This window comes from Fopius arisanus, unplaced genomic scaffold, assembly GCF_000806365.1.
Source record: "Fopius arisanus strain USDA-PBARC FA_bdor unplaced genomic scaffold, ASM80636v1 scaffold00031, whole genome shotgun sequence".
Lineage (NCBI taxonomy): Eukaryota > Metazoa > Arthropoda > Insecta > Hymenoptera > Braconidae > Fopius > Fopius arisanus.
The window spans coordinates 625,950-648,844 of NW_011887770.1; the positions used below are offsets into that span (position 1 = coordinate 625,950).

At 40.6% G+C, this 22,895-nt stretch overlaps 7 protein-coding genes across 8 annotated transcripts in view; 4 read left to right on the plus strand and 3 right to left on the minus strand.

The window, feature by feature from the left end:
- LOC105265667 (metaxin-2) overlaps window positions 1–1,081 on the minus strand; it is a 2,106-nt gene extending 1,025 nt beyond the window's left edge. Inside the window, exons 1-2 of the mRNA XM_011303280.1 lie at window positions 916–1,081; window positions 150–729 (exon numbers count right to left, since the gene is read on the minus strand). Coding sequence (XP_011301582.1) covers window positions 150–729; window positions 916–961 — 626 coding nt within the window. The 5' untranslated portion in view covers window positions 962–1,081. The remainder of the gene's footprint in view (window positions 1–149; window positions 730–915) is intronic.
- A 352-nt stretch (window positions 1,082–1,433) lies between these two features.
- Window positions 1,434–2,871, plus strand: RpL23 (ribosomal protein L23). The gene is made up of 4 exons (XM_011303281.1): window positions 1,434–1,531; window positions 1,776–1,859; window positions 2,072–2,200; window positions 2,290–2,871. Exons 1-4 carry the CDS (start codon window positions 1,519–1,521, stop codon window positions 2,484–2,486), a joined length of 423 nt encoding a protein of 140 aa, XP_011301583.1. The 5' UTR covers window positions 1,434–1,518; the 3' UTR covers window positions 2,487–2,871.
- Window positions 2,872–3,342: 471 nt separating this feature from the next.
- LOC105265669 (cyclin-T) lies at window positions 3,343–11,000 on the minus strand. Its single transcript, XM_011303282.1, has 7 exons — window positions 10,738–11,000; window positions 9,989–10,199; window positions 9,780–9,903; window positions 9,637–9,682; window positions 8,973–9,063; window positions 6,542–8,914; window positions 3,343–4,458 (listed from the first exon to the last, which is right to left on the minus strand). Exons 1-7 carry the CDS (start codon window positions 10,881–10,883, stop codon window positions 4,390–4,392), a joined length of 3,060 nt encoding a protein of 1,019 aa, XP_011301584.1. The 5' UTR covers window positions 10,884–11,000; the 3' UTR covers window positions 3,343–4,389.
- Window positions 11,001–11,373: 373 nt separating this feature from the next.
- On the minus strand, window positions 11,374–13,728 carry dgt1 (dim gamma-tubulin 1). Its single transcript, XM_011303283.1, has 4 exons — window positions 12,946–13,728; window positions 12,614–12,782; window positions 12,197–12,360; window positions 11,374–12,120 (listed from the first exon to the last, which is right to left on the minus strand). The coding sequence occupies exons 1-4, from the start codon at window positions 13,358–13,360 to the stop codon at window positions 11,474–11,476; spliced, it is 1,395 nt and encodes a 464-aa protein (XP_011301585.1). The 5' UTR covers window positions 13,361–13,728; the 3' UTR covers window positions 11,374–11,473.
- bug (thioredoxin domain-containing protein bug) lies at window positions 13,729–14,975 on the plus strand. Its single transcript, XM_011303439.1, has 4 exons — window positions 13,729–13,768; window positions 13,848–14,113; window positions 14,184–14,410; window positions 14,526–14,975. Exons 1-4 carry the CDS (start codon window positions 13,729–13,731, stop codon window positions 14,878–14,880), a joined length of 888 nt encoding a protein of 295 aa, XP_011301741.1. The 3' UTR covers window positions 14,881–14,975.
- A 157-nt stretch (window positions 14,976–15,132) lies between these two features.
- On the plus strand, window positions 15,133–18,363 carry LOC105265672 (zinc finger protein 345). Of its 2 annotated transcripts, XM_011303285.1 has the most exons (4): window positions 15,133–15,503; window positions 15,724–15,840; window positions 15,950–16,052; window positions 16,128–18,363. In XM_011303285.1, the coding sequence occupies exons 2-4, from the start codon at window positions 15,838–15,840 to the stop codon at window positions 18,071–18,073; spliced, it is 2,052 nt and encodes a 683-aa protein (XP_011301587.1). In that variant the 5' UTR covers window positions 15,133–15,503; window positions 15,724–15,837; the 3' UTR covers window positions 18,074–18,363. The 2 variants fall into 2 exon arrangements, with proteins under 2 accessions (XP_011301587.1, XP_011301586.1); XM_011303284.1 differs by having other exon boundaries at window positions 15,133–15,840.
- A 2,772-nt stretch (window positions 18,364–21,135) lies between these two features.
- The window catches only part of LeuRS-m (Leucyl-tRNA synthetase, mitochondrial), a 2,809-nt gene continuing 1,049 nt past the window's right edge, over window positions 21,136–22,895 (plus strand). The window contains exons 1-2 of the mRNA XM_011303440.1: window positions 21,136–21,305; window positions 21,448–22,894. Of these exons, the coding sequence (XP_011301742.1) occupies window positions 21,210–21,305; window positions 21,448–22,894 (1,543 nt within the window). The 5' untranslated portion in view covers window positions 21,136–21,209. The remainder of the gene's footprint in view (window positions 21,306–21,447; window position 22,895) is intronic.

Here is a 22,895-nt window from a genome sequence, read left to right on the forward strand (position 1 = left end):
ACTCTAACGAGATCCTGGAGGGATGGGACGTCGTGGGATCTCAGGATTGCATGGATGTGCCCATAAACAAGAGCATCTAGCTCGGATGGTCTTGAAAAATCAAAGATCTCGTGGATAAAAGTGAAAAGACTACGACAAAATAAACTCACTTGTTACCGTAGAAATAGGGCTTGCCATCAAGCCTCTCTGAGAGAGCAGTGCAGCACATCTTGACCTCCTGGTAGATCTCCTCGATGCTCTTGCTGTAAAATCCCAGAACTCTCAATTTCTTCGTGATCTGCCTTTCCTTCTGCCAATTGAGGATGTGATTGAGGGGCCAGGGATACACAGATCCATGTCTCGGTTTCGTTACTTCCTCCAGGGTTGATGGCTCCACCCAGCAGATGTACTGTTCAGCATTGGCAAGACAGGTGTTCACGAGGGCTATATACGCCCTCATGTCTGTCTTCTCGGCTTCATCCAGGTCCTGAGACAGTCTCGCTCCCTTATTACCCAGGAATCCAACTATATTATCAAAATCAGAGACAACGAATGCTCCACATTGGATAAAGGGCACTCGTCCTGAGGGCGACATGTACTCAGCATTTTTTCGTGGCTCTATCTGGTAATCGAGATTCAGCATGTGGAGGAATGCTTGCACTGCTAGGCAATTGGCGTTGTCTGGGAGGAGAATTTGCTCTACCTCGTAGGGCTGGTACAGCTTTATGGGCTGGGGCCAGGGCTCTTGGGCTGAAACAATAATTTCTCTATTTCTCAACTAGTTATACGAATTCTATAAAATTCTTAGACGAAAAAATCCCTGAGGTGATTAATTTATCAGATTAGGTCGGGGATGAGTGAAATAATAATAGAAATTGCTAGAGCTTCACTTTTGTTGTCCCTGGAGGAATTTATTTATTTATCTTGTTGGATTACCTCCTAGCTCCAACTCTATCACTTCACTCAGCAATGGGACTGGCATTGCTGATGTATATTATCAACTCCTGGAAAATTCGGAGTTATTCCTCACGAGGAATAATCACTAATCAAATTCTGTACATGTGTTTTTGTCCGGAATATTCTGCCCATGAAGCGTCTCCCCTCCTAGCCCCTTAATCGATAAATCAATTTCCTACTTACCTAATTTTTCATCGACTGAATAATTCTCAGGGGTTTGCCATTTTTCCTCAATTTTCACCAGTGATTTCTCCTAGAGAAGATATTAACGGAGATTAATCATTAATTTTTACAAAACGAAATTATTTTTTGAAGAGGTAATTAACCTTGAACCTCCGGAGATCTCTGTCGAGAGCAGCGAGAATTTTCTCCTGGAGTGACGATTCGTCCTCTCGCATTATCATATCGAGAGTCTCTTCAAACATTATGAATAATCGATAATTATTTAATTGAAAATCCGAATGAAATTGGTGTATTTGACTTTTAATTTCGAATTTCCCTCGTCAATCATTCAACAAGATGGCCTGCGTGAAGTGAGGTGCGCGATGTAATCGTGGGTCTTGCTCTTTCAAACACGCCAAAATGTCGAAGAGAGGTGAGTCGTTTTGACGTCTGTGTAAATCCATGAAAATCCGAGTGAAATTAACCGATCATGGTTAATTAATAATACGTGATAGAGGGGAAACTATTCCTCGATATGTCGGAGTCAAACGTTTTTCGCGATTCCATGAAAATCATCGGATAATTCGATTGGGGGAAATTGTTCCCCTGCCATGAGACAATGGTGAGAGGATACACAAGAACAATTAATCACATTCTATGTTTATTCTGATGACTAGGACGTGGTGGATCAGCTGGAGCCAAGTTCAGGATATCCCTGGGTCTCCCTGTGGGTGCTGTTATCAATTGTGCTGACAACACAGGTGAGCTTTCATCAATCAGGGGATATACTTCAGATAACCTCAATTCTCCGGGAAAAACAAAGTCATTACTGTCTCATTAAACACGAAAGAAATCCTCAGGAGTACTTTTTCATAATTCCCTGTTATCCTTTTGAATAAATATCTGGATAATTGGTCGTTGTATTTAATTAATATTCATTGAATTTCGATTAATTAAATTGTTCTCCCTCCAGGTGCCAAGAACCTCTATGTTATTGCTGTTCAGGGCATCAAGGGACGACTTAATCGTCTCCCTGCTGCTGGATCAGGCGACATGATTGTTGCTACTGTCAAGAAGGGAAAGCCTGAGCTCAGGAAAAAGGGTGAGGTGTTTTTTTTTTTAATGTGGAGTAATTGAATTGGATGATAGAGTAAATAGCAATTGATAAATTATTGTTTTTTTAATGCTCAGTTATGCCAGCGGTGGTCATTCGTCAGCGCAAGCCTTTCCGCAGGAAGGACGGTGTCTTCATCTACTTCGAGGACAATGCAGGTGTCATTGTTAACAATAAAGGAGAAATGAAGGGATCAGCTATCACTGGACCTGTTGCCAAGGAGTGTGCGGACTTGTGGCCAAGAATTGCATCCAATGCCAGTAGTATTGCGTAATTAGCCACCAAATCTGTAACACCCTATTTTTCTCCACAATAAAATTCGGAATTAAAAAAAAAAAACAATGCCACCGATTTTGTTTTATCAACAAATCTTTATTCTCTCTTCAACTTGAATCATTTAAGCTGATTCATTACCTTAGGAAATTAGCGACGGATGACGAATTAATTTTATAATTATAAATTGCAATCATTAGATTCGTGGTATCATGATCAACTTTTAATCAGTTGTCAAAGGCAGTCAAATCAGTGAATTCATCCTGACAATAGCGAATTATCGCCTCAAGATTTATGAATTAACTAGTGAATTTATTCATTAGCTTTCGCCTCGTTCTCTCTTTCTCAGAAATGACAAATCAAATGCTTTCATCGTGATGGAAAAACCAAAAACAAGTAATTGAAAAATTATTCTGACAACGTGAGAGTGCACGAGCGAGAGAAAATATAATATTTACCTTTCGTTTTATTACAAAAAGTGGCATTTAATCACTCCACCAATTCAACATGATTAATTAGTGTAACAATGATTGTAGTTATGTTTAATAATTATTCACTTTACGATTACTAGTCTTAAAACGTATTCGTAAATTTGTTTTCCTTTCATTTTCCTTTTTCTACGTAAATGCGTAAACTCGAAGCTAAACAAATTTCACAGATTGTTGCTTCACTTGGCGCCTCTCGATATGCACGTGAAAATTTCAGATGAATAATAAATTGAATGAAATAACACCTTCGAATTACCTCGCAGATATTATTTCAACGTCAAATAATTGTCCTAACGCGCATGAAACATTTTTTTCACTCTAAAAGACAAACTAAACGCCTTAGCACCTGAATTATCCATCAGATTCTTGTTCCATTGAAAAATAAAGAAAAAAAAAAATGCAACTCATGTATTTTATCTTCCTTCGCCTAGCCCAAAGCAACATATTTGTTTTTTTTTTTTGTTTAATGTACCTTTCCATTTTCCGTCATCCATTTGGTTTATTTTGGCATACAAAATAATTTTATTTACAGTCTGATAATAGTTGTATTTCGTTTTAAACTATTCAGTTGTTTTTCCATTATACTAGACACGTGTAGTATAAGCGGATTATTATCTAGGCAATTATATGAGGAGAAAAAGAAATCCGAGGGGTGGAAAAAAAAAATGCAGATTATCGAAGATTAAAGGAAAAAAGAGAATGACTCAAACTATTTACATGGAAAATATATGATTCACTTGATGAGGAAAAAGACAATTCACGAATGGATAAATAAATTATTTAATTACTTTGACCTATCGTCTCACTCTGGGGCGTCTCAAAGGAGTTGTACACAAATTCCTCTGGATTAACGGGTCCTGAGTTTATTTTCATTCCGTGAATACGAGTTGCACTGAAGTGACAAAAATTCATTTTCACACAGATACATCTGTATAATTAATTGGAAAAAGTCTCTCCCATCACTCCAGAGGTAAATGAAAAGTTGCGTATACATTTTCTTGAATTATGCCCGTGATTACGAGATATTTGTGGATCAGAGAAATTTCCATAATAAGGGAAATCCCCGGGTATCATCGGTGCAGGGATTTTTTGTAAAAAAAAAAAATTGCCCCACGTCCTGCTCTGCTTTTCGTAATTTGATCGTAAATATTCTATGGGTTTTTATCATGTTTAATTAAACATTCCTCCGTTCTCAACCGGCAAGAATAGATACACGATGCCTCCTACGATTGTCAGCCCAATCCTCAAATTATTACAAATAAAACCCAGTGAATTCGGGGCCCTCAGTCTCTCGTCAGGCCCTGAGCGTGTGATCTCTCTCTCTCTCACCCCAAACGAATCGTTTGAATTTTTCTAATTATAATTAAAAAAATGAAAAAAATTCTAATGGTTAAGTAGTCTCTTCTCGTCTCGATACTACGTAGGATGCGACTGCTGGGACTGTGACAATTTACTCGAACTCTTGTGTTCTCTCGTGTGCTTCTCCTGCAACAATAAATCACAAAAAAAAATTCCCAACACGTCTTAATCGATGCCAATGGAAGCAAAAATATCATACAAACAGATTGATATCTGCACATGCACTAGGTATTAATGAATTCGCATGCTGTGGACCCATCACCAATTGTTTTTAATTAATGAGGCGATAATTGAATATTTTCTCGTGATGTTAGTGCGTAGGTGTTCAAAATTTGAAAAATAAATTGAGACAAAATAACTACTAAGGTAAATTTATCGTTTTTTTTTTCTTTTCTTCATCGTACAATTGAGTTTATTCTTACTCCACTATTGCTTGCAGAGAAATAATGAGGACGTGTTTTTGCGGTGGAGAACAGAACAGGAGAGATATAAAACAGAACAGAAAATAGGAGAGATGAGATGAACAGAACAGAGTGGAACGACATACTGGATACATTAATTCATACAGAGAGAAATTAAATTTACATTCTTCTATTTTCAATCCTAGAGCTCATTACAACAATTATCGAGTTGCATTCGTTGTCTCTAGGGTACGGAGATTATTATTAATAATTATCATGCACTCCCTCACTCACTCTCGTGCAATGCATTCACCTTAGCAATTATTTTGTCCTTAATAAACACCGAGACACTAGATTCGATTGGAATTTATTATTCATGAATCACGAGAATTGTCTAGATAATTTCATAATTCCTTAGGGATAGAGTAATTAAACAGTGAATTTTAATAAAATTCAAAACGAATTTTCGTTCAATTGTTTATCTTCATTGAGCAATTGTTATATTTTTTTCTTCCATTTTTCGTTATCTCGTGGGAAAAAATGTCAAAACGAAAATTCGGATTTCACAAACTCATACATTTGCACAAATTATTCAAGTGATATTTTTTTTATTACTTGAGAGGCTAGAGAATCAGTGGAAAATATTTCGAGTACATGATTACGTATGTTGTACAAAAACAATCAACAAATGCAATGAACTATTGATTCAATAATTATTGTGCTGTCAAGTCGATTAAGTCTAAGTAAAAAATGCCTCATCCTTTGATAATTCATTACTAAAATACAAATCCTGCAATAAATTGACTCCACAATCGATCGAAGTTGCAATAGAAGTGACAAAAATTAATCAATAAATCCTTGGAATTCGGTACATACATTTAATTATTATATACACACACTATCCTAAAAACGTCCCATTATCATTTATTGGCGTACTTTTGGGCCTCGAGTCTCTGATATCCTTTGCCAGCAAAGGCAACGCCTCATTAATTACTTACACCCACAAAACATAAGATAAAAACCATTCGTATTATTCGTGCTACGATGGAGGAACTTATTTCAACTTATTCTTTCGTTCAACTCGAGAATATGAATGAGGGAGATTGTCTACTGTGTTCAACAAGTAAATACAGGATAATATACTACAAAAACAAGGAGATAAAAACAGAAAAAAAAAACTCAAACTAAACTGAGTAAAGAAAATAAACAGTCATACTATGCCATGCGTTTTCTACTTGATTCTCATTGATCTACCATTCACAATTCAATAAAAAAAATAATTTCCTTCCAATATCAGGAAATAACGAAGAAGTAAAGAGTATTTCTATTTAAGTAATTAATTATCTGGTCTCAGGGGATTATCGATCATAAAAAAAATCTATAATATTCCCACAAATCGGATAAATGCAGTGAAAATGATTCTACAAAGGGTAGTAGCTCTGTGATCACTCAGGAGGTGGTGGCGGTGGTATCTGAGCCTCATTGGGATGCGGTCCCTCTGGCAACGGAGGCATTTGCACCTCATCCCTCAATCCCATCAAAGAGGGTGGAGGTACAGATGTATCAACAACCCCACCATCAGCCATAACAACACCCCCGAACATTGAAAATCCCTGTTGAAATCCCCCATAGAATACCCCAGGATCGCAGAAATATCCCCCAGGATACATATTCGGTGGTGGATACGGATAAAAAAAGCCCTGTCCCATCATTCCCTGCCCCCTGAATCCCTCCCCCTCGATACCCTGATAATAATCCCTGCCAAATCCCACACCCCTGGCAAATCCCCTGCCCCTGGTTCCCCTTACCTTATTGCTGGTAGATCCGTAATGTCTTCCATTCTGTCTCTCAGTCGATCTCTGCTGTCCAGCTGGCCCCTGTCCACCACTGGCACTCTTTTTGCTAGCTGGTGCACACTCCGCTGGATCCCTCTCCCTCTCTCTCTTCCTCGACTCGGGAAACTCCATCCCAGCACCTGACGTACGGATTTTAATCTTCAGCGAGCCCTGAACATCCTTGGCAACGGTCTGAACTGTTGTCTCCTGCTTGATAATCCTCTCCTTGGGTATTTTTAGAGTTAATTTTGTTGCACTTGGACTCTTCTTCTCCTGACACGTTGTGTTATCACTCGACAGGTTCAATTTGTCCTTGGGAATTGTTATTTTAATGGGCACCGTGGAGTTCTCCTCCACCTTCTGCATCTTCTCCTTGTCCTTTTTCTCTTTGTCCTTCTCTTTGTGTTTGTGCTTGTGCTTGTCCTTGCTCTTGTCCTTATCCTTGTGCTTGTGCTTATCCTTTTTCTTCTTCTTTTCACTCTTGTGGTGCTCAGACTTTCTCTCCGGTTGTTGAGAATTCTGGGGCACTACGACTTCAGGAAGAGTCTGCCCAGGTCCTGATAGCGCAGAGATGTCCACCGTTGACTGATAAATTTCCTCCTTTATCACTGGTTCAGGCTCCTGATTCTGGATGGATTGCTGTGTCATCTGACTCGAAGGTTGACTGAAATTCCCAGAGTCCGATGACTGCAGGAGGGAGGGCATCGGTGCCAGGGGTTCCTGGAGAAGAGCTGAGATACCCTGAGCTGATTTCATGGGGCTCAAGTACTCAGTTTTCAGCGGGCCTGAGTCCAGCCTATCGAGGATCAACTGATCGAGATCTGTTTTCGTTCCTAGATCCAATTGACTCGTTAAAATGTGATCAGTGTCAAAGGGTTTTATCTCCTGCTTTATATCAGGTATTCCACGACCATTGGTGGAGCCTGGCTCCCTAAGTGCCTGGAGGGGCTCTGGAAGTTTTCCAAACATCTTCATATCGAAGGTAGCAAGATCCTCTAGCTTGAGTCGCTCAGACATAGCCTCGAAGCTCAATGTGGGACTTGGAAATGTTCCAGGGAGATCAAAGTCCTCAGGCATTTCGAGCATCCTCTCCTGCTTGATCGCCTTAACCTGAACCATCGGTGGAGTCTTCTGCTTGGGGAGTTTCGGCCTTGTTATATTCTCACGTGGCACCTTCTCCGGGCTGAACAGGGATTTGTGTTTGGGAATCACTTGCTCTGGCTCTATCTTCACTCGTTTATCAAGTCTCGATTCATCGATACTTCCGTTCTTCTGGTCCTTCTGAAGTACCTGGAGGTGGCCAGGCGGATTAACCGGTGGCTTTGGAACACCAGGTGTCTTGTGGAAGTCGTGAGGTAGCACGTTGCGTCCCGTATTATGCATTGGGGCTGGTTTCTCTTGGTATTTTGGTGGATGATGGGGTTGCTTCATCATTGTCGCTATGTAATCCTCCTTAGTGAGCTCTTGACGTGGTTTTGGTGGAGGTAGGGGCTTCTCAATCAACTTCCTGACCTCCTCGGATCTTTGCTCGAGAGAGTCAGGCTTTCGCTGACGAATTTGGGTATCGTATTTGTAATTTTTTGGATCATCTTTTCTGTGCTCCAGCAGTTTGTGACGAGGATCGTTGTAACGACGCTGGAGATGATTGCTGGGGGTTTTGTCCAGATGGAGGGAGTCTGGATGGGTTGGGGGGTTGGGTGGAGGATTCAAGTCCTTTTGGTGGGGATTTACTAGGTTTGGATGAGGTTGGGGTACAGGTGGGGGATTTTGAGAGGTGTGGGGAATTGTTGGGGGCCTCTGACGTGTTTGAGAGTGACGTTGGGGAACTGGTGGGAGTTTTGGATCTGGCCTGTGGTGGTGATTGTGGTGGAGGGGCTTTGTGGGCTGTTGGGGATGCTTCTGGAGGAGATTTGGTGGTGGTTTGTGATGGTGATGATGCTTCTGGGGATCGTGGGGCATCGGCAGAGAATTTGCAAGCTTCTCTCGTTCCAAGCGCTCACGCTCCTTCTTCTCCCTGTACTCTCGGTCCAACTGCGGACGTGATGTTGAGGGCTTTGTGTCGTCTTTCTCCTGGGGAAATGGACGGGCTGATTGAAATGTCGGGCCACCGTCTGGGGCGGGTGAGTTGACCTTTCGTGGCTCAACGTCGAATGGTGAATTTGGGAGACTCGAGTGGTGCATCGTCGGACTCTGCTTCTCCGACATTGACATTATCTTCTTCTTAAGACGAGAGGGACATCTGTCGAAGATGTGGAGGAACTCGACGGTTAGCTGTTGAAGAAGCTCGGATGTCACTGTTCTGTCAACGTACCAGAACCAGTGCTTTCCTTCGTTACTCTGGGGTATCTGGGGAGGAGTTAACGTCGTAAATATTGTCATTTATGGGATTAATCCAACTGCTCACCTCCCAATTTGACCACTTGCAGGCCAAGTGGATGCAGAAACAGGCAACAACTGTCGGTTTATACTGCAGGCACATGGTCGTAAGGTGTAAACTACATTTCCAAACAGAAAAAGATTATTTACATCAATAAATTATCAATGATTCTCCCTCGGTTTTATATTTCTACGATAATCACTTACGGGAATATTAAACAATCAGATTAACATCTAACACAAGACTACGTGAAAGTAATACTATGATTGGAGGGAATATATTTAATAGGATTGTGATTTTTTTGTTAAGATATTATTCATTTACCTGAATGCATTAATCCTTTCATTTTTTATAAAACTTTTTTATCGGTCTTTGAGACTCCAGTTTTATTTACTCTTTTATTTAAAATTTCATCAGAGCACTGTCCCACTCAACTTATTGCATTAAAAATCACAGGTCAATTGTCACCAGCTTGAGATTACAGTGTAATTATTATTGTAACTCAAATGCGGGACAATAAATCTTGGAATTTACGTGCATTACGGAGGTTTTTTCGAGACAGTGCATGCATAGAATTGAATGAATCTAGCATACAAGTCTCATAGACCAGTGTCTGCTGATTAATTTTGTTCATATTTTATGCAAATAATGGTTTTTCGAGTTAAAAGAGTAGGTAAATGTGTTTAGCCACCTGTTTGATGCCATGAAGTAGGAAGTCTGGGCTAAGTCCTTGCTCGCTGAAACAAAAATTTATTTATCACTCAGTAAATATTCACCCGACAATAGCGCAAACATCTGAATTAATCCATAATTAAAACCTGGGGTATTCATTACCTTTGACTAATTGGCAACATCTAACAACATGAGTATGTGGATGATCAATGGCAACGTCAAAGCCCAAGGTTTGAAGCAGGACATTCTCATTAAACACCAAATCCTGGGCCTGCTCTAGATAATGCTGAGGGAGAAAAAAAACGAGACAAATTAAAACCCTCCAGGAACCGAAATAATGACGAATTGAAATAAAATCACGTGGAACTTACATCGGATTTGGTGTCTGGTGTACTCTGGTCTTTGTGAAGACACATGTGTGCAACCTTGATAACGTGCTCTAATTTCCGTGGCTGTTCCTCGACTTTTGCAGCGAGAAATAGTGATGCTGCTGCAATAGCATTTCTGTGAAACTGCGCCAGCGAATGAAACACGTAAAATCGGTGCATGTAAACTATCGCAGTGTTTATACATAATTGTGTACTGTATAAATAAATTAAGGAAAATTAATGAGTAAAACCACGGGGATGATCACCGAGTGCCTCTGGGCCTCAGTCCCAAAATTCTCGATGACAAAACTTATTCGTCACGTTAGTTGGTACACCTGTCAAAGCCACAGGCAAACAATGCCGTCCAAAAAACGTGACCCGAATCGCCATTGTCCCAGGGGCCCCAAACAATCACCCCATCCCCAGGAAAAAGCCCCTGAAAACCCTAAAAAATTACCATCCCCCAGTGAAAATCCCATTGAAACCCATCGAAGCCTTCGAAATCCCGAAAATAATCACCAGGAAGTGGAATCCCGAGGGCCCGACAACGCACGATAGCTCGATGCATTTCTCAGTGGATTTGAAGAGACAAATTAATTATAGATGGCAAAAAAATAATCCCAAGGACTCCCCAACACTTTCAACTCTGAAAAACACTGAGATAACACTTCGTAATGAATAATAACTGGAAAAATATAAAGACACGGTGAGAGGGGAGGGGGGGTATTTTCAGTGGAAAGTTCAAAGGATACACGACGAGCCTCTGCCCCATGTCCTGGATAAAATTAGCTGCCTGCTGTCTGTAACTCAACTCCTTATCTGCATCTATTCCATTTCTTCTCGATGGTGTACTTGCTAATTGTTCCTTTGTGAAGTACCATTTTTCGTCAGCCGCCATTTATATATACACAACTACCTATTTCACGACTTCACAACACACCACAACCTCTGCAACATCACAGACTGAGGGGATGTTCAGGGGTAGAGGGTAATTGAAGATATATTCAGGTTGTACAGTTGTGGCGACGCCACCGGATGTGAGTTACGTAGTACAGGATATCCCATTGCAATTAAAAATTCACGCATTTTTTAAAATATGTAACAAGTGAATTTTAGATTAAAAAATTGATTAATTAATTATTTAAAAGTCAAAAAATTCATTACATTAAAAAATAAATTATAACCACCGTAATAATAATTAATAATAATTGATAATAATTAACACTTATTCAAATTAAAAAAAATGAAGAACTCAAGAATAAAATTGTTAAAACCCCGAATAATTGAGAATAATATTTTAAAAAAATTGTATTCAATTTTTGTTGGAAATTTGAATAAATTTTTTACAGGTGGAGAGTGAATTGTGGATTTTTGATAATCGACTTGAATAACTCCATAAAAAACTTTATTAATCCTTGAATTACAATATTGGCAACTGACCACCACATCTTAAATCAATGATAATCGATTGAATAATAAATAAGTGCCTCAGGTGACCAACGAGTCATCCTTATCACTGCACTGAGCATTCATACTAAATGCAGTATCAGTGCTGGTTTCACTAGTGATGCTCTCGTTGAAGCTCTGTTTCTTCTGAAGAGGATCACTCATCTCCCTCATCAGCCCAGCCATATCATCCTCGGGATCGATCTCCGGATTATTACTGACAACATCGATGTCCATAGGATGAACGTCAGACCCCATTGGCTCGGAATTCTGTGTGTCTTTCACGAATTTCATGGGCTCCAGGGTAATGGGGGTGGGTAAATCCATGTGAAATACGCAGTTGCAGTCGAAGACAACAGGCACTGGCTCGTGACAGGCTATATCAGCGCGTTTCGCTCCACAAGCTTTGAACAACACCTGACGTTCGTCCTTGAGGATGTGCTTTCTGCAGTGTTTGGCAGCAGGAAGTGTTCTCTCTCCACACTTGACTCCACCCTCGGTGAAGATGCACTTTGGGACACTTGGGGGCTTGTGAGGAAGTCCCTCGGTGCATTTCACTCGTCGCTCGATGGATTTTCTGTATAGAATCGCCTCGACTCCACTTTTACGGTGATAACCATTCAGCGCCTTCAGTTTATCATAAATCTTCTTCTCTTTGGGGGTATCTTTTGGTTGATTGTAAATGCTACCTGATATTAAATATTTAACATTAAAATCAATGATTCCTTAATTATCTCAAATAATTTCTATTTATAAACGACTTACAGAGCGTTTCCTTTTCCGTTTTTATGGCGTGGAGGTACTTTCTTCTTTTTTCTCTCAACATGTACTGGAGTCTCTTGAACTGATCGATGTAGAGGGACTGGAGTTTTATGAGTTTCTCACGAGCAATGTAAATACCCTCTTCAGCGGTGTATATCCCAGCGTGCCTTAAATAATTTATACTAATTGAATCGACGAGTAGAGATTGCTCTAGAGTCGCTGATAAGCAGTTACTGGTGTTTGTGTTGCTGTTGTGAATTAGACGAGGGGCATATGTGCACTAGCTAAAGCGAACTAGCATCAATAGCTTCTACTGTCTGATTTAATGAGCCTCAAGTCTATAATTATTCCTCTTACCAAGCGTGAAATATCTTTGGGATTGGTGCAGGGAAGAATTAAGATAATAATTAATAAGCTCACTTGAGTGGATCTTCATTGAAACTGCTCAAGGACTCACTGTCACTGTCATCGAGAAATGATCCTCTCAGAGCTTCTGAGGCCAGGGTCGGCTCCACATCGCTATCCGAGGAACTGGCGTAGTCCAGGATATCACAGCAACTTGAATTTGCTTTTGATGCATCAATCTCAGCTTAAAATAAAATAACATCACTCTCTCATAAACGGACAATTACAATTCAGTCATCTACACGTGTAAAAAATTCAACAAATTTTCTCATTAGATTTATAATTAGAGTTAGATCTTTCAATTGATATTTTTTGTACAACATTTTTAATTTCGTCTAGGTACTTACCGAATGGATCCAATGGCTTTATTTTACCCCTGTCTCCAGATTTATCTCCCACATAGTGTTTTAAATTGAGGAGATACCTCTCAGGATTTTCAGGCAAAACTCCCTTCGAGGTTGACTTCATCCTGGCAATGAGGGCTTTTCTCGTGTGTTCAGGGCAATAAGCAACATCTCTCCTGTCCATCCTGGGGGCTGGATTGAAGCATCTCTTGGCACTCGTGTTGTAAACAAATGCGCATTGTTTATAAGGAGATGTTGGATCGTAGAGGATGTGTTTTTGGCAGAGGGAATATCCCTCCAGGGCCTGACCAGAGCAATCCCAGGAAGTGTAGCTGCATTTTTTTGATAATTTCTGGCGTTTCTGGGGGATACCTGAGCCTGCTGGTGCCATTTGTGCGTTTCCAGGACGATTCATCATCCTTTCAAGGAGAAAATCACGTCTTCCTGATGATGGTTGAGCTTCTGCACTAGCTCAGTGCCTCGATCACTCGAAATATCGTTAATTAATTGGAGATCAATACTGCACACGATTTTTTTTGGGGTTCGGTGGAACATTGACAGGGGGATTGAAATAAAATGGCGATTTTCTGACGTCATTGAAGTGCATAGTTGTGGATAGTTGAGAAGATATATTGAGTTTATCTCTAACCAAAAAAATACCGATTTAGGTTGTAATTAATCATCGATCATGGTGAAAATATATCTCCATCCATTATTTATTGATGGACAGTGAAAAATTAATGATAATCCACTGACGTTGGGACGAAGTGAATTTTTTAGGTTACGATGAAGTTCACTATATTTGTTTATTTATCAGTCCTCTCGAGTGAGTGAATTTATGAGATTGATATTATCTCCATTGACTCGTGAAGAGATTATTTATAATTTCAATTCTCGGATTTTAGTCGGCATTTTCTCGGTTTCTGCTGATGATTCAGGGGTTCTGAAGATTCCAGGGAATGACACAAAAATTGATGAAGTTGATAATAATGGGACTGAAATTATGGAAATAGCTGTTGAAGATAATGATGAGGAGTTAATTGATGATACGAAGGAGTCAGAGGAGGAGGAGAACAAAGGGAACGCGACGATTTCTTCAAAATTGAAGAATGAAGGGGCTTACAAGATCTACAGCAATTGCTTGACGGATAAAGTCTATGGGAGTGTCGAGGCTAGTTCCTCGATTTTTTTACTCTATCATTTTTTAGAATATTTATTCAATGATTAATGATTGTTTACAGGTTGTCAATGCCACGAGACTCATGGAGCTCCTGATAATGGAGCCAGGCCCTTCAAATCGTACTGAATCCAAAAAAGAGGGAAAAATTCCCCCCAGAACATGTGTTCTAGTCTTATTCTACACCAGGTGGTGTGTCTTCAGCAGTCAGGCTGCCCCTCACTTCAATGCACTTCCTAAATTTTTTCCATACATCAGAGCAGTTGCTATCGATGCCTCCAAGTACCAGAAGTGCGTAAATACCATTCACCCTTCGAAGAGAATAAATTACTGCAAATCGAATTTCCAATCCCGAAGTTGTCGAGTTCTCTCTCGTGGGATTGAATGAAATTTTTCAATTTTTCAGCTTCAATACTCAATTTGGAATTGTTGGAGTTCCAACTCTGATGTTTGTGTACAATGGAAAGCCTCTGGTGAGGTTCAACGATTCCTCTTATACTCTGGAGTCATTCGCCAAATTCGTCACAGATTACACAGCACTCGAGCCAAATGGCTCTCTCTACGTCACATCGGGGGATTTTGCTGGTCCTGTACCTAGTACACCCTCCAACGAGTGCGATTACTGTCTGGTGTTGTCCTGGATTTTTATCGCAGCCTGTGCACTTTATTTCACTCTCCAAAGCCAGTGGTGGAGGCAATTCGTCGAGCTCATTCAAAACACGTGGAGAGAGAGCAACGCACAGCACGAGCACACGGATTAATATTTCTTCAATTACTGTGATAATTGTGTACATAATGTGGGTGATTAAAGGGGTCTAATTTTAATTAAAAGTCAACAATCATTGGAATCGTTAAATCGATAAAATAGAATAAGTTCATTTGCAATCCCTTCAACCCTAATTATCAATAAATATCTTCTAAACGAGGACAGACAGCGAAATTTTTTATGAATCTTTTTTTTAGATGGCGGATCGCTCCTCAAAAAAGGTTCTCATCAAAAATCTTCTATTTTTCTTCATTCATGAGATATTTCCCTATTTTGCAGGATAATTTATCGAAATATTGAAGTGAAGTTTATAAATAATTTATGAAATACAACACATGAATCAAAAAAATGTCTGTACAATCGAAATTTGACTTCACCAGTTCTTCCAATTTCTTCTCAACTCAATCCTCAAAATGGCGTTCATTAATACCCTAACTTCATGACTGTTGTCGTTATTCCCTTCGCGAAAATTTGTTTGAGCTGAAGTTCGTCCTCCAATCATAAGATAATCTGTCAATTCAAAACCCCTCGAATCATCCCCAACAATATTCTCCCCTAAAATGCGTAAAAATCATTTGATTCCGGGATTAAATCTGTCGACACAGTCATATACCCTAGGTTAGGTGATTTTGTTTAATTCGATGTGAAGAATTGTCAAGAAAAAATAAATGAAGTGCTGGATTTTGTTTAAAAGGAAAAAACAAAAAAATTACGAATAATGGGATCTTCACTTTTAATTTGTCCCATGTGCTGTGGGGAGACATTCAATAGTTCACAGTCATTGAAATATCATTTATTGAGTATGACTGATAATTTGTACTGTCCTGGATGCTCACAGAGATCAGAGAGTGTTGCTGCCTTGATTCAGCATCTCGATGCATGTGGCACTGGTAATAATGTCACTTTCGAGGAAACAGTGAATGATGGAAAAATTGGCGAGAACGAGGTGCTGATGGTAAGTGACATTTTGCTATTCTCCAATCAATTGTTTTCACTTTAAAAAAAAAAGTTACCTGAACTCTCACATGACTTCATCCCTGTTTTCTTATATTTAATGATCACAGGACACAAACGTCGAACAAATCCACGAAAGTTTCCTGGCAACAGTGAATAACGAAGGGATTATGATAGTGGGAGGGCCTAGATCCATCCAGGTAGACGACAATGGTAATAAACCTCAGGCAATTCTTTTCCATCTTGACAACTGTCAGGAAATTCTTGACGAAAGTTACCAATTTGCAGGTGAAATTAAAATGATTCAAAAAATGGAAATAGAGGACGAGCCAGAGGAGTCGATTCTCCCTGACGACAACTACCAGCAATTGGATAACGTCGAGGACGACGTCTCCACGAAGCCATCGACAAAGAGAGACAGCAGTGATAATCCACCTGTGATCAGTATCCCAGAAACAGAAGACACCAATGACAACAGAATTCTTGCGATGTTCCCCGACGAGACGACTGAGTACCTGGAGAACGAGCAGAGTTTGATCGACATGAATCCAGACGATGAGACGGCAGAGCTCGAGGGTGAGGAATTAATACGCATCGATGGATCAGCTCTCTACAGCTGCAGCAGTTGTGGAATGGGTTTTAATTCGGTGTTGGAACACATAAAGCAGTACCACGACGGACAAGAGGTTGTCCTGGAGATGGCCGACGAGGGATCAGCAGCTGAGGAGGAGTTTGTCCAGCCTGAGGAGCCAGTGACCAAAGCTAAACCGAGACAGAAGATGAATACAATCAAGACTGAGGAGTGTATTGACTCCGAGGGGAGACTTTACACGAGAAAAGTCGTGCAGATTGAGCCCTTCTGGGATCGTTCCAACAACGTCAATTCAAATTCAAAAACAACATCGATGCTCGAGAAATTCTTCTCGAACGCCGAACAGACCAAGAAACATGATCTACCAGTTCCCCCAAAAGACTATCGTTGCAATCAGTGCCAAGAACACTTTCCCAGACTCGTAGATTTTCGAACTCACGTCTGCATGAACGGTTCAAATCATTGCGACCACTGCGACCAGTCATTCGCAACAATTAAAGCCCTCCAAATCCATTCAAAAATCCACGAAGAGTCTGGTGACCCGAGCCACTTCATCTGCACAATATGCGGCACTAAATTCTCCTCCCACAAGAGCCTACGTCTGCACTCTCGAATGCACGCACCAGTTCGAGAAAGGCACGTGGACGCCCCCGAGGGTGACACCGACGACACATTTACCTGCGACGAGTGTGGAAAATCATTTTCCGAGTCCTACAGAAGTGCCCACATGGCACTTCACACTGGCGACTCGTACACCTGCACTATATGCAATCGAAAATTTGATTCTGCTGATTCACTGGCAATGCACGCAGCTGTTCACCCAGAGCTAGGTGGATTTCATCCGAATAGGGGAAAGGGTAGAAAGGTCTCAAGAAAGATGAAAGCACCGAGTCCTGTGGATGGTGATCTTGGAACGACTGAGGGACAGGTGGTTGATGGCAATGAGAATGATAATGATAGCAACGATAATGGAGATTTGTCGAAGCCTTATCAGTGCCAGCATTGTGGGAGAAGATTTACAAGACCTCACGAGAAGGTGAAGCACGAGAGAATTCACACCGGTGAAAAGCCACATGCCTGCGAGGTCTGTGGTAAGACCTTCAGGGTGTCATACTGCCTGACACTCCACATGAGAACACACACTGGTGTTCGTCCATATGAGTGCAAACACTGTGGAAAACGTTTCAAAGCATCATCAGTCTACAATCATCACTTGCTCACTCACGGCGATGAGAGGGCCTACAAGTGTCCATTCTGCCCAAAAAAATTCAAAACCCGAGTTCAATTAGCTGGACACAAGAACAGTCATACCAAACCATTCAGGTGCACCGAGTGCTCCAGACCCTTCGCCTCTTTGTACGCAGCTAGGGCTCACATTGCTACACACAAGAAGGACAATAATTTGAAATTCCACTGTTATATCTGCGGTGCATCCTATGGACGTGCATTTGCACTCAATGATCACATGAAGAATCATGGAACTGATGCCACTCTACCACCTGAACCTGCACGCGAGGAAATCATTAATGAGGATTTTCTACTGGAGGAGGACATCACTGAGCAGGAGCTCACCCAGGATATCACGCCTGATTTGCAACTGAGTGAAAATGGAATGATCAAGAAATTCGTGGACTCTGATTGAGACTATTGGCTGTTTTTTTTAGGAGAATTATTTAATTTTTAGTTGTGCATTACCTTGGATTGGAATTTTAATCGAGTATTTGTTTGATCCAAGTGTCCTTAATAAATTTATATCATTCGAACCTGGGTGGTGGTGAATATTTCTTCTAAGGATATCCGAGTACTTGAGATTTTTCTCATTTCTTGATATCCTCGTGTCGAATTATCGTTGATTCAATTTTAATCCATTGAATGGCATTCACATTAATGTTGACGAATAAAAAAAAAATTGAGAAGCAAATATATCATTATTCTGTGGAGCAATATTCAAGATTTATTACTGGCGATCTGGTGGGGAGATTATCCTGATAATCAGGTACTTACGTTCTGAACGGGAATTTTAGGGTCAGCAACTCGATTTCGTGATTGCTTAAGACATGTTCATCAATTGAATTTTTCTGTTTATTTGTAGGCTTTTTTCAGTACTGTCATTGCTGAGTATGACTTGATAATTATCTGCAAACGAATATTGGGAGTATTGGGAATGATCCAGGACTCTAGGGACTGCTGAGGGCTGAGGACGTGACTCACATTTTTGTACGTGATGACAGAGAGATCGAAGAGACCAACAGCACTCACCACCATGGGACTCTCCACGAGTGATGCGAACACCTTGACATTCGCCCGGAACGAGCGATTCCCCCGGTACCAGCAGGACGAGTACAGAGCTGTACTCGTTTTATCACTCTCCTCGATTATGCAGTCTCCACTCCAGCAGAAGGCGAACAATTGGCACAAGAGACTCTCAAAAAATACACTGATGAAGATTGCCTTTGGGGGCCTGCTCAGGTCTATCGTCTTTGCCTTGACATTTAAAAATAATTTCTTCTCTTCAGCCCCTTCTGCATCCACTCCAGTCTTCATGGAAAGAAATTACTCACCACAAACACGTGAAATCCAATTAAAGACATCATTGTTAAACTGGAAATGAGCTGGGGTAGGAGAATACTCCCAAAAACATTTTGCAGGGTTTTCACGATCCTGAAGTGATGAAATTCCAGTGGAGAAAAATATTTGAGATGATGGAGAGGATTGAGACAGTTGAAGGCATTGATTAAATGGGTGAATTAATTATTGCTATTGATTAAATTAATTTTAAATTTGATTGAAATTAGAGTTGAAGGACTAACTGGAATATTTGTTGATAATGTTGAATGCACTTGATCAATTCCTCATTAGGATTTAAACTCTCCGTTTTTGGATTGATCTCGAGACAGTCGAAATGAGTTACGTCAACTTCTGGAGTCTCGTTACCAGTCCTCAACTCGTAATTGGCGCAATTTTTTAATCTGTGATTGAGAATATTCAATTGCGCTGAGGTATGGAGCATCAGACTCAGGAAGAGACTGTCGTGCGCTAGAATAGTGTAAGTAAATGCCGACCAGGTGATAAAATCGAGGGTGAGAACGATCCAGAAATTGTGGGCCTTTGCGATTCTCCTGAGGGGTGTATCGCTAGAAAAAAATCATTCTTCATATTTTCAATTTCATTCGATTCATCTCTTTCGATCTTTCAGGAACATCTCCGAGACTAGAAGGAATAGAGTAATTTCATAAGAATCTTTTTTGTAGAACGGAATTAATTCTACAGAAAAGGTGAAACAAAAATTTTTCTGTTTCCTCTAGATTTCGAGGATTTTTTGGAAAACTGGGGGTGAAATAAAATAAAATAAGATGAATGGAGAAACAAAATTACCTGATTGGTAGAGAATCGATGGACCACCCATTCTCCACGAGAGAAGAATAGAAAAAAAAAATATTATAAAGGGTAACAATTATCGCCCAGATGAACGTAAATTTCTTTGTCGTCTTGATTGCCGTTGTGACACTTTTATTTCGATGATTTGCTGGAATGTTAAACAACAGTCCAGTGGTGATTCAGGAGAAAATATAAAAATTTATTTACCGATATCTCGAGTGCACGAAATTGTTCTTTCCCAATTGAATGTCTTCAGGATGAAGAGTATATCCGATCGTCTCATGATGAGATTAATATTCTTCATGATTGTACAGAGATAACCAGCAGCGAAAGACGAGGACATGGTGCAGGCCATGAAGTCCTCCTTCGTCAGCCAAACACGATGAACGCATCCCATCGTCCTCACGATAAATATTAAAAAAATACTCACACTCGAATAGCAGCTGTAATACAGCCACTCCCTGCTGTCACCATCATGTCGATTCCACATTCCTTCGAAAACCAATTAATATTCCATTTTTACGAATACATTTAACAACAAATTCTACAACAAATTGATAAACTGGGGTAATTGTTTCTGACGTGTCCCCAATAATCGTTGAATATCTCCCAAATGGGGAGAGATAACGAAATTTGTGATAAGATCATTTTTGCGATCCGGAAATTGGTCTATAAAAAAGATATTCATGAAAATTTCTGTATCTCAATTCGTGTGGGAGATATCCAGCGACGACTGACAGTCGGTGAAATGTAGATTTATTGGAGATTATTGGAAATTATTGGAGAATTATGTCGTTATGGAGGTAATGTCCTACCGAAATATACTAGCCACTTAAGATTGAACTCGGAGTAATATTCATGAAGGGAAAAACGTTTTCTCGTCATGTTTAGAAGTTTATTTCGTGATGATAGAGGAGGAACTGACGGCAGTCAGAGAAGTTCCGTCTGATTGCCATCGACCATTTTAATAAATTCATGAGGAAGTTATAGCTCGCGTAATTCATTCATGGATAATACAGATAAATAATGACAGGGAGTACATAATTGAACGCGGGGAATGTAATATTCATTATTTCCACGTAGACCACACGCACATGATAAAATTGTAGGGTACGAACAGCTGATGTTATTCAGTCCTAGTTTGTCTCTGAAAATGGTACAAGTGCTTGCGGTCCTCTCAAGTCCGTCCATTTTATTTATCATCAAATAGAAATTTATAAAATCCAGTTATTATCCATGGTCCATGGCGCGAAAATATTTGAATTTTTCGCGCGCCACCTAACGAGTGTCCAAAGAAAAAAATCAATAATCAAAATGGCGCCGGTAGCTTTAAAAAACTCTTTACCGGTGATTTGTTGATGTTTCGGGGGTAATTGTTGTTAATTGTTATTTAGTGAATAATGAGGTACACCAGGAGAATTTTGAAATCGTCAATTGACGGACATTTCCAGAGGATTTTTGTCAGATGTTATGCCTCCAGTGGTCTGGGATTGTGGGTAAGTCGAACATTTATTGGTTATGAACATTTAGGTATTTAGGTATTTACAAAGAATATTTTTTAACAACGACGACAAATAAAATATTGTAATTAATAAATTCCCAATGAGTCGAATCATCAGAGTGAATTATTCTTTTGAGGATGAAATTCTCACGAATGAGATCCGTCGCTCGATAGAGAGGTATTGGAAATCCAAGATAAGTCCCCAGGTGCCAGCGAAGACCGATGGAAAAAATCACTACGTGTTATCAATGTTTCCATACCCATCAGGGGCATTACACATGGGTCACGTGAGAGTCTACTCCATCAGCGATTCAGTTTCTCGTTTTCACAAAATGAGAGGTAAAAATGTGTTGCACCCAATGGGATGGGATGCCTTTGGTCTTCCAGCGGAGAATGCCGCCCTCGAGCGAAAGGTATCACCAGTCACTTGGACAATCTCCAACATAAATAAAATGAAATCCCAATTAACACAAATGGGGTGCGACTTTCACTGGGATCGAGAGATCAAGACATGCGATCCTGATTATTACAAATGGACGCAAGTGTTGTTTCTCAAGCTGTACAAAAAATCCCTGGCTTATCAGAAAGAGTCATTCGTAAATTGGGATCCCGTGGATAAAACGGTTCTTGCTGACGAGCAAGTCGACCAGAATGGCATCTCCTGGAGATCCGGTGCTAGGGTAGAGAAAAAATTGCTGAAGCAGTGGTTTATCCGAACAACAGCTTTTGCCTCGTCCCTTTATTCAGGACTTGACTCCCCAATGCTGAAGGAATGGCGAGACGTCATAAAGATCCAGAAGCACTGGATAGGTCCTCCCACAGGTACCTCTTTAGACTTTCCCCTGATTTCAAGTGCCTCTGTCTCCAGTGAAACCCCGAGGATTATCTCCCTGTGGACAGACATCCCCGAGCACATCCACCACGTGAAATTCATCGCAGTCTCCAAGGACAATTTTCTGTCGAAATCCTCACAATTGCCAGATGAATCTTCTTCAAGCAAGGCTGAGCCCTTCTGGAAGCTTTTGGATACCAAAGTCGTTAATCCCTTCACCTCCGAAGAGATCCCCATCTTCCTGACGAATATAGTAGAGTTCCCCAGGGCTAGGGATAATTTTGTGGGAATACCTGGGGCATGTCAGGCTTCTAGAGAGTTTGCAACAATTGTTAAACTTGATTATCCTCCAATTCCGGAGGACTCGGGGGATCAAGAGAAAAAACGAGAGGAAGTGATGGCAGAGGCGCGGAAAATGGGAATCGGTGGATACAGCGTCAGCTCCAACCTGAGAGACTGGCTTGTGTCCAGGCAGAGATATTGGGGCACACCAATCCCGATTATTCATTGTAAAAAGTGTGGAGCTGTACCAGTGCCTGAAGATGACCTCCCAGTGGTGCTCCCAGAAGTTGATAACGAGAAATTTGAATTTCAGAGTCTGAAGGACTCTCCTCTCTGGCTGAACACAGCCTGTCCCACCTGCAAAGGTCCAGCTCATCGTGAAAGCGACACCATGGATACCTTCGTCGACTCATCCTGGTACTTCCTAAGATACACCGATCCCCACAATCGCCAGGAGATGTTCTCCAGGGA